Genomic DNA, 10975 nt, shown 5'->3' with positions numbered 1-10975 from the left:
TTGAATAAATAATTCATTAAAGAAGATACATGGAGGCAAATGAGCAAATAGATGCTCAATATCATTAGCCACTAAGGAAATGTAAATTAAAGTCACAACGAAATAGCACTACGTATATAGTAGAATGTCTAAAACTAGAAAAATGAGCGTACAAAATATTGGCAAAGATGCGTAGCGGCTGGCATTCTCACGTAGTTCTGGTGGGAATGTAAAATAGCCCAACCATTTTGGAAAACAGTTGAGTAGTTTCGTTTTCTTTTTTTTAAAGATTATGGGATAATGGTGACTAACATAATATAATAAAAAAACATTAAAATAAAAAAAAAGATTGTATTTATTTATCTGAGAGAGAGAAAGCATGAGTGGAGGGGAGGGGCAGAGGGAGAGGGAGAAGCAGACTCCCTGCTGAGCAGGGAGCCCAAGGAGGGGCTCAATCCCAGAACCTTGGGTGGTTTCTTGAAAAGTAAGACAAACACCTACTAATGACATAGTCATTTTACTCCTACAGATTTGCCCAAGAGGCATGAAAGCATACGTCCATCCAAAGACTTGTCATGAATGTTCATAACAGCTCTATTTGTAATAGCCAAACCTGGAAACAATCCAAATGCCCATCAATAGATTAATGGATTAAAAAAGTGTGATGCATCCATACAATGAGGGCATTCATGACTCAGCAATAAAAAAGAATGAATAATTGATACATGCACCAACTTGTTTGAATCTCAAAGCAGTTTTGCTGAGAGAAGCCAAACATAAAACAGTACATACTAGATGATTCCATTAATAGAAAATTCTTGGAAGAGCAAACTGATTTATAGGACCAAGTGCAGATCAGTTGCTCTCAGGGGATTGTGGGCAGGGACAGTCATGAGGGAGGAAACACAAAGGAGCAATAGAAAATGTTTAGAGGTGATGGATATGTCAATTACATGCCAAAAAGGTGGTCAACATTGAAGTTCACAAGTACGGTGAATAAGGCTGGTTTCTCTATTTCTACCCGCCCACCTAGATTAATGGAGGTGTGTTTTGAGGACAAATTATTGGAACATGGTGTGTTCTTTGCAGGAGAGTCAGAACCTGGTGGCAAAGAGCGAAGTTTGAGGAGAACCATGTATTGTGTATTCACCACGTGTCCAACCTTATGTTAAGCACTTTAAATGAATTATCCCATTTAATTCTCATAAAATCTCTATGAGGTAGTAGTATTACTCTTATTTTACAGATAAGAAAATGGAGCCTGAGAGGTTGAACAATGTGCTCTAGGTCCAGAGAGCCAGCACTGATGCCCCAAGACTGCACTACCTGTGCCACCATGGAGTTTGCCTGGCAGCCTTACCTCTGCCTAAAATCTCTGGGATGGGGGACGGGAATCACTCCCAGGGACATGCTCTTGCTTGCTCTGGCCTCAAACGTGGTACTCAGGGACCCAGGGGCTCTGGTATTCTTGCACCAAGGGTGGCCGACTGCACCGCTGTGCCTGGGACTGGAAGGGTCCCTGGAATGCAAGATTTTCATTTTAAAACCAAGATGAATCAGTCAGTCACCCTAACTGGGGTCCCACAGAGGTCTGTGCTTCCAGGCTCTGGTTTTCTGGCTCTTGTTTTCATGACATGTCCAGAACATTTTCTTGAATTAAGGCCAGATGGGTGAGTTGGTTTCATAGATTAAGGAGAAAGGGACGTGAGGTTCTTTTTAATGCTCTTTTATTTTTGTGCTTTCTAATGTCAGGATCACGAGGAAAGATGATTCCAGTCTCTTCAGCCTTCCATTTCCAGTTAGAGGCCTCCCTACACTGGGGGGGCTGTGAAGGGAAATAGGGGCTGCTGCTTGTACTATGTGGTTGTCACTGAGAGACAGCTTTTCTAAATGTAGGTCTACCCTGATCCCACCAAGTCATTGGCCTGGCCCCTCTACTTGTTTGGCTTCTTTTGCCCCAAGTTACCTAGGTTGGGCCCCTGTTTTGGACTTTGGGGCTGCTGTTGGGTTTGGGAATTCTTGTTCTGAGTTTGGGGTGATGGGGGCTCAGACTCCTTACTAAGGCAAGTGCATTCAGGCTTGGGCTCCAGACAGCAGCACTTGGTCTGAATGCAGCATGGGGGCTTCTGCGTGCAGCATGGGGACTTCTGCGGGCAGCACAGGGGCTTTTGTGGGCAGCATGGAGGTTTCTGCAGGCAGCATGGATGTTTTGGTGGGCAGCAAGGAGATTTTGGCGGGGAGCATGGGGATTTTGGCTGGTCACACATCTTCTGGAGTTTTGAAGGTCCTATAAAAAAAAAAAAAGAACATTCTCAAAAAGAAAGTGGGCTGCCTGCTTTCATTCCCCCTTCTCTAACCCTCAAGTGCATCCATCGTCAGAGCGAACACTGAGACCAGCCTGAGATGGCAAAAGCCAGTCCCTCAGTTCCAAGCCTTTCCATGTGTCAGTGCACCGGTTCCTCATCAAGTGACCATTTTCCAGATGGAAACGGAAGACCAGGACATGTAAGAAAATTGCCTAATGAGGAGCAGTGTGATGCTTAGTAGCCTGAGTTTGGGTCTAGTGCCAGGCACTTCGCAAACATTGTCTCATGAATGACCACAGCCACCCTAAAAGGTCAGTGTTTTTGCCCATTTTCCGTATAAGGACAACGGGGGCTCAGAGGATCTATGCCATCTGCCGTAAGTGCATCCAAGCCAGGTTCCATCCCAACTCAGAGCCTATGCTCGGTCTGGTTTCAAATGCAGCACCAGAGACCCAGGAGCTTCAGGAGTCTTACACCTTGTGTGACTACCCATCAGGCCTTTCCCAAAGGCACCACCTTGCTCCCCAACCCTGAGCTTGTGGGAAGTCAGCTGCCGGGAGCTCCTTCAGCAATAGGCCTTCCAAAGCCCTTGGGTCCTGGGGCATCAGCAGCTCACGTCACCTCTGGGCTTTATCACTTGGTCTGTATAGGACCAGTGCCAGTGGTGAGGAGGCCAAATGAGACTTTATAGGTGTCCTCAAACCCAAACATTCAGCACTTGTGTAATTTCCTGATTCTTCTAGGAGTGGGAAAATCCAAGACAACTCTGTCTTTGCAACCCATCTTCCTCCCACTCAGGAAACCCAAGTGCCCTGGGCCAGCTCCCTAAGCCTCAGCCCTAATATGTGGTCCTGGGGCAGTTCCACCGCCTCCTATTGCCCTCCATGATTTCTGCCCTGTTCCCCCAATGGCATGTGGATAAAAGCTGCTGTCAGGACCTCAGAGCAGGACAGAGAGTCTGGAAGTGGCCAAGAGTCAGCAGGCAGAGGGACCTGGGGAGTTGTCTAGCCTTGGGGGAGACATGGAAGGAGGGGAAATGAGCTTGTACCCCCATGTGGGAACATCCCACGAGGCCACAAACCCACACTAGGAGGTGCCAGGGCTGTCACACAGGTGGAGGAAGGCGGGTAACAACTGACAGCAGACAACTGCTGAGGTAAAGCTGCCACCACCCTCCAACCGCCAGCACCCACAGATAAGCCTCTGGCCCAAACCGTTTTTTAAAACTGAGCCAGTTACTGCTGTGAGCTTTCTGCTAGGCACACCCTCTTCTACATCTGGTGCGTGTGCCTCTGCAGGCACCTGTGTGTGCGTGTGCCTGACCTTGCAGAAACACAGGCACAAGGAAGAAAGGACTTGAGATTTCTGACAAGGCCATGTGGCTGGACCAAGCAGAGATTTCTGTGGACTTGTTCATCAGACTCTAACGCCAGAGACCCGCTCACAAGGTCCTTGTTCTGCACTGGCCTCAGTACCCTTCCATGTTCTCCATTCCATTCCTGCCTGCTATCCTGCCACTCCCTCTCAGTCCTGCTCCAAATGCTCCACCTGATGCTTAGAAAGCCGTATCTTCCATCTGTGTTCTGAGGATGGGGTGAGTCCGTCCCCCTAAAAATCCCCCTTACACCAAAGGCTTCCTGAGGGTTACCAGAGTTGGACAGAAAGCTGTATCATTCCCTCCTTGCCATAGAAGTCTGCTTCTGTTCACTGAAGACGTGCAGGATTCTCAAATCAGGTGGTTCCTGGAGGATACCTGTCAGACGACCTACTTCAATACAAACCCAGGGCCTTGGCTGCCTCGGATGATAGGTGTCAGGCTCTCAGGCTCAGCTCTTTACCTCTGCAGACCCATCTCAGTCAGCTCATGTGTACAAGCCGTACCACACTGAGCCAGACATGGCTGACACCTCCACCCACTGAAAACAGTAACTTTCAAAATGACAAGCTATGCTGCCCCAGCCCAAGCTTGCTGCACCTCAGCTTTTGGAACTAGCAGAGCCTCATCTTATGGTTTCCCTGTGGGAAAGAGCCCTGGCATGTGCCTTAGGAGCCTGTCACTATGCTCCTTGTTGCTGTCTGAAGGACAAACTACGGTCCCTCCTCTTGGGAGTCCACCATGTTGTGAACCTCTTGAACTAGAGCAGCAGGCGTGACAAATTTCGGGATGATCGCCTAGCAAGGGCCCTGCCCCTGGGTCTGCACCCTCCACACTCCCAAGTCCTTGGCCCTTTGGCTGCAGAAACTGGGTCAGCAGCAGGTTCTCACCTGCTCAGGGAAAGGGACTGCTGGGGTGGGGTGTTGACCTCAACTCATTTGTGACTCCATGCCTTCCAGTCACTTAGGAATTAATTCCGTCCTTCAGGAAGAGTTTTCTACTTAGTTTTAAGACGACGCTGGACCAGGACTCCTAAGGGGTGGGAGTGGGGACAAATGCAGTCTCTCCTTCCAGCTCAAGAGATGCCAAAAAAAGCTGAGGTGGCAGAGATCTGCGCTGTTGATGTCCTGACTTGGCTGGAAGGGAAAAGGAAGGAGAGAGGCAGAGCAAGGGAGACACACAGAAAATGAACACAGCAGAGACATCAGCATAAAAATGGGGAAAAGTGGGGAGTAAAAGGCCATAGGAGTTTTGCTCTCTGCCTCCTTTATAGCCTTGGAAGCTGTTCGGTGGAAAACCTGTGTGTGTTTGAGCACCTGCAGCCATGGTGGGGTGTGCACGTGTGCAGGGAGGCTGGTATCCTCTGTGTCCCCCTGTCATCCGGGGCCAAACCGAAGTCCAGGCTCTGAGAGGTGGAAAGGGAGGAGGGAATGCCTTTCTCATTTTCTGTTGCTTTTCTCTGTCTGTGACTATTTTTGCCTCCTTTATGACTTCTCTCTACCTCTCTGTCTCTCTATATCACTGCTTTTCACTCTCTCTCTCTGTTTCTCTTCTCTTCTGTGTCTGTAGTTTACCTTCCTCCTCCTGAAGGACAGGGTTCCTGGATTGACATTTTGGAGCCTCCTGTCTGATTGGAAGGCCAGCTCCTTAGGCTCCATCCTTCCAAGTCCAGTCTGGGCTATGATACAGAAGCAATTCTCATCCAGGTTACCAGAGAGCACCCAGAGCTCTAGTCCAGGGGTTCACCTAGGGGCCCCCACAGACATCCCGTCTGAGCACAGTCTCTTATGGACAGCCCCTGGAAACTGGTCCTGAAAGGGGGAAGGTTGCTATGTCAAAGATGGGGAGGAAGTAGGGAATCAGTCTCCTGCACTGCGGCACTGGGAGGGGAATGACAGTTGCCTCAGGTCCCTGCCTCCTGACCTAGCACTACCACATTCCTTGCCTTGCTGCCTGGAGAATGGCTACGTTGGCTTCTCTTTGACCCACCAGCCCAGCCTCATCTTCAGCCACTGTCCCTTTCATGCTCATCAGACTGGCTCAGAGCAGATCCCTACTAAGTCCTGCTCACCTTTGTCTGACCTTTGCATATGCTCTTTCTGTGGCCTAGAAGAGCCTTCCCCTGACCCCTACCGCCTCACTACCTGTGAATCTCAACTTCAACATTGCTCCCTGGAGGAAAACTTCCCTAGCCCATAGGGTCAGTGCCCCCGGTTGTAACCTCCTGGAGGTCCCTGAGCTTCTCATTACATTCTTACACAATTGTGATTTCCCTAATGGTCTGACTTCTCTAGTCTGTTAGCTTCCTGAAAACAGACATCCTCACCTCCTTCCTGCCACCATTTTTGACGTTTAGCAAAATGTATGACATTATATGGGCTTTAACAAGTAACAAATGACAAGAAGAGACGACCCAAAAGACAAACTTTCTCTGGGTTACCTGGTCTGGCTACTTCTCTTCAGTTTCTTCTTCATATATGATAGTCATGCTTGGCTTCACAGAAAAATGGTCTTCCCTGGACTGGTTCCAGCAGATATGACCTCCCCTCAGCAGTCTAGTGAGTCCATGACTGAAGAAGCCAATGGTTTCTATTCCCTCCCAGCGCCCAGATTCTGAGGTTCTACACCTCTGTGACACTGCCATTCTTCACTCCCCAGGATTCCTTGACTATGACTGACCCAATAGCACTCCCTGCTGGCATGACCTCTTGACTACTCTTTTTTTTTTTTTAGGGTTTTTTTTAAAATTTTTTTATTTAATTTTTTTAAAGATTTTATTTATTTATTCATCAGGGATAGAGACAGCCAGCGAAAGAGGGAACACAAGCAGGGGGAGTGGGAGAGGAAGAAGCAGGCTCCTAGCGAAGGAGCCTGATGTGGGGCTCGATCCCATAACGCCGGGATCACGCCCTGAGCCGAAGGCAGACGCTTAACTGCTGTGCCACCCAGGCGCCCCGGATTTTTTTTTAATGTTTTTTAATTACATTATGTTAGCCACCATACAGTACATCCCCGGATTCTGATGTAAAGTTCAATGCTTCATTAGTTGCGTATAACACCCAGTGCACGATGCAATACGTGCCCTCCTTACTATCCATCACCGGTCCATTCGAATCCCCCACCCCCCTCCCCTCTGAGGCCCTCAGTTTGTTTCTCATACTCCATAGTCTCTCACGTTTCATTCCCCCTTCTGATTACCCCCCCCCNCCCCCCCCTTTCTTTATCCCTTTCTTCCCCTACCGATCGTCCTAGTTCTTATGTTCCATAGATGAGAGAAATCATATGATAATTGTATTACTCTGCTTGACTTATTTCACGAAGCATTATCTCTTCCAGTGCCATCCATGTTGCAGAATATGTTGAGAACTCGTTCTTTCTGATAGCTGAGTAATATTCCATTGTTATATATGGACCACAGCTTCTTAATCCAGTCATCTGTTGAAGGGCATCTCGGCTCCTTCCACGATTTAGCTATTGTGGACAATGCTGCTATGAACATTGGGGTGCATATGGCCCTTCTCTTCACTACGTCTGTATCTTTGGGGTAAACACCCAGTAGTGCAATGGCTGGGTCATAGGGTAGTTCAATTTTTAACTTTTTAAGGGACCTCCACACTGTTTTCCAGAGTGGCTGTACCAACTTGCATTCCCACCAACAATGTAGGAGGGATCCCCTTTCTCCACATCCTCTCCAACAATTGTTGTTTCTTGCCTTGTCTATCTTTGCCATTCTAACTGGCGTAAGGTGGTATCTCAGTGTGGTTTTGATTTGAATTTCCCTGATGGCTAATGATTTTGAACATTTTTTCATGTGTCTGTTAGCCATTTGTATGTCTTCATTGGAAAAGTGTCTGTTCATATCTTCTGCCCATTTTATGATTTGTTTATTTGTTTCTCGTGTATTGAGTTTGAGAAGTTCTTTGTAGATCTTGGATACCAGTCCTTTATCTGTGGTGTCCTTTGCAAATATATTCTCCCATTCCGTGGGCTGTCTCTTAGTTTTTTTGACTGTTTCCTTGGCTGTGCAGAAGCTCTTTATCCTGATAAAGTCCCATAAGTTCATTTTATCTTTTGTTTCTCTTGACTTTGGAGATGTGTCAAGGAAAAGTTTGCTTTAGCCGATGTCACAGAGGTTGTTGCCTATGCTGTCCTCCAGGATTTTGATGGATTCCTATCTCACATCGAGGTCTTTCATCCATTTGGAGTTTATCTTTGTGTATGGTGTGAGAGAGTGGTCAAGTTTCATTCTTTTGCATGTAGCTGTCCAATTTTCCCAGCACCATTTATTGAAGAGACTGTCTTTTTTCCACCGGATGTTTTTTCCTGCTTTATCAAAGATTAGTTGCCCAAAGAGCCGAGGGTCCATTTCTGGGTTCTCTATTCTGTTCCATTGGTCGATGTGTCTGTTTTTGTGCCAGTACCATGCTGTCTTTGTGATCACAGCTTTGTAGTACAGCTCGAAATCCGGCATTGTGATGCCCCCAGCTTTTTTTCCTTTTCAACATTTCCTTGGCGATTCGGGGCCTTTTCTGGTTCCATACAAATTTAAGGAGTATTCGTTCCAGTTCCTTGAAAAATGTCCTCAGTATTTTGATCGGGATAGCATTGAAAGTGTAGATTGCTCTGGGTAGCATGGACATTTTAACTATGTTAATTCTTCTGATCCATGAGCATGATATTTTTCCATCTTTTTGTGTCTTCCTCAAAGTCTTTCAAGAGTGATTTATAGTTTCTAGAATATAGATCCTTTACGTCTCTGGTTGAGTTAATTCCAAGGTAGCGTATGGTTTTTGGTGCTATTGTAATTGGGATGGATTCCCTAATTTCTCTTTCTTCAGTCTCATTATTCGTGTATAGAAATGCAACTGATTTCTGCCAAACTCGTTCTATGAGGCCAATATTACCTTAATCCCCAAACCAGGCAAAGACCCCATCAAAAAGGAGAATTACAGACTGATTTCCCTAATGAATATGGATGCCAAAATTCTCAACAAGATCCTGGCAAATAGAATCCAACTGTACATTAAAAGGATTATCCATCATGACCAAGTGGGATTCATACCTGGGATGCAAGGGTGGTACAACATTTGCAAATCTATCAGTGTCTTAGATTTTATTCAGAAACAAAAATTCAGAAATCATATGATTCTCTCAATAGATGCAGAAAAAGTATTTGACAAAATACAGCATCCTTTCCTGATTAAAACCCTTCAGAGCATAGGGATAGAGGGTTCATTTCTCAAGCTCATAAAAGCCATCTATGAAAAGCCTACAGCAAATATTATTCTCAATGGGGAAAAGCTGGAAGCCTTTCCTTTAAGATCAGGAACACGACAAGAATGCCCACTCTCGCCACTATTATTCAACATAGTACTAGAAGTCCTTGCAACAGCAATCAGACAACAAAGAGGGATAAAAGTTTTCCAAATCGGCAAAGAAGAAGTCAAACTGTCTCTCTTCGCAGATGACATGATACTCTATATGGAAAACCCAAAAGAATCCACTCCCAAACTATTAGAAGTTTTAGAGCAATTCAGTAATGCGGCAGGATACAAAATCACTGCTCAGAAATCAGTTGCATTTCTATACACGAATCTTGACTCCTCTTGTTTCTTTTCTTTCCTGAAGGACGAAGTGAGGTCTGTAGTTAATCTACAATCATTCAATCACCTAAAACAGAAACCTGAAGCTCACTTTTGTATAAACCGTTTATTGTCTACCAGGTTCTGTCCTAAACGTGATGTATATAAGCTCAGTTGGATATAATTCACATGCCCAAAGCTCTTCCAATTTAGTATAGAGACAGTAAACTGTCAATCCTCTATAATGAGAATGATGTAAGGGTACCCCCGGCTGCCACGGGAACAGAACACATGGAGCCAGGTTTGGGATCAGGAATGCTTTCTGGAAGGAGTATGTTTAGTGAGATTTAGCTGGTATTGGAGATAGGAAGTGGGGCATGGAGGTGTGTGTGAAAAGGTGTTCCTCCCAAAAACACGGACCAGTGTGAGGGGACATAGTGGGGCTAAAGAAGAGGTCCAGTAAGCTACAGAAGCAGGTTGAGGCTGTATTGATGAGGACCTTGTACACCATGAGAAAGAGTTTGGACTTTGCCTGGGGGCAACGGGAGCCATCAAGGGGTTTTTTATGGGAGAATCAGGAGCCCTCAGGGGATAGGACCCTGTTTTATTCATTTTGATATTCCCACCATCTAGCTCAGCACACACACACACACACACACACACACACACACACACACACCTCCTAGGGCCCTTTGTGCTGCTGGGACACTTCCCCAGGGTGTTTTCTTGACTAGCGCCCTCACCTCCTCCAGGTCTTCACTTGTATGTCACTTTCTAAATGATGTGCTATACCCTGATCTTCCCATTTAAAATTACTATCTGCCATCCTTTAACTCCAATCGCTTTTATGTGGTTCTGTTTTCTTCTTCTCAGGAGAACTTTTCACTTACATGCAATATACGTGCATATGATGTGCTATATATACAATGTGCTATGCATACAATGCAATGTATTTATTGTGCTTTTGTCTATCATCTTTCTTTTCTCACTAAAATTAGTCATCTCCAAAAGGGGAAAGTCATTTTTTGCTACTGACACATCTCACACTCCTAGTAGTCTAATTCATAGCACTAGGAAACTTTGAAACACCCAAACAACATTAATTGAATTTATAAATAATGATAGTTATTCTGTGGATCATGGTTTGTCTGTCCTAACTCCAAGCTTCAGTTGTGAAGTTAAGGAACTCTTTTTTTATGTCTGTTCTCAAAGTATCTTCCCAGTCAGCACAGTGGGCTAAATGTGGTGGTGAAGAAAACAGGCCAATTGGCAGGAACTAACAGTGCAAACAGTAATGGAGCAAATCTTCCTGGTGCCTCACTCCCAAATTCCAGTCGCTGAGGCCTTGCTTCCTGCAGGGCTTCTTTAATAGTATTCATTATTCCCATAAAATCACTTGATTCTAAACCCAAAAGTCGAAAGGATACATAGCACAATTTCCCCTTTTATTCCAATTCCTCCAGCCAACAGTGATCAGTGTCTCCAACATACTTTCAGGAATATTGTATGTGCAACAAAGGCACACACAAACATATATATCTTTGCCTCTTTTAACAAAGTAAGAGAAATTCCACATTGTTTTGCTTATTTTTTTACAGTAAAAGTTGAGGATCATTCCATTTCAGTATACAAAGAATCTCTTCATTTGTTGCTCAGCCTGAAGAATAATCTAGAGACACATGGGAGGTTTCCCAGTCTGCGCTCTTGCAAAGGATGCTGGAGTGAAGGTGTTA

The 10975-nt window shown here is 45.5% G+C and overlaps 1 protein-coding gene across 2 annotated transcripts; it reads right to left on the bottom strand.

Moving 5' to 3' along the window:
- Positions 1-1695: 1695 nt before the first annotated feature.
- Positions 1696-6270, bottom strand: SMCP (sperm mitochondria associated cysteine rich protein). Of its 2 annotated transcripts, none has more exons than XM_019793218.1 (2): positions 6101-6270; positions 1696-2266 (listed from the first exon to the last, which is right to left on the bottom strand). In XM_019793218.1, the coding sequence occupies exon 2, from the start codon at positions 2244-2246 to the stop codon at positions 1914-1916; it is 333 nt and encodes a 110-aa protein (XP_019648777.1). In that variant the 5' UTR covers positions 2247-2266; positions 6101-6270; the 3' UTR covers positions 1696-1913. The 2 variants fall into 2 exon arrangements, with proteins under 2 accessions (XP_019648777.1, XP_019648778.1); XM_019793219.1 differs by lacking the exon at positions 6101-6270 and adding an exon at positions 4551-4818.
- Between the last annotated feature and the right edge of the window lie 4705 nt (positions 6271-10975).

This window comes from Ailuropoda melanoleuca, chromosome 2 (assembly GCF_002007445.2).
Source record: "Ailuropoda melanoleuca isolate Jingjing chromosome 2, ASM200744v2, whole genome shotgun sequence".
Lineage (NCBI taxonomy): Eukaryota > Metazoa > Chordata > Mammalia > Carnivora > Ursidae > Ailuropoda > Ailuropoda melanoleuca.
Note: the sequence above shows the minus strand (reverse complement) of the source record. Positions and strands in the feature narration are given on the sequence as shown.

Coding starts and splice junctions, on each gene's coding strand:
- SMCP (XM_019793218.1), bottom strand. CDS start 2,246: ATGTGTGACCAGCCAAAATCCCCATGCTCCCCGCCAAAATCTCCTTGC.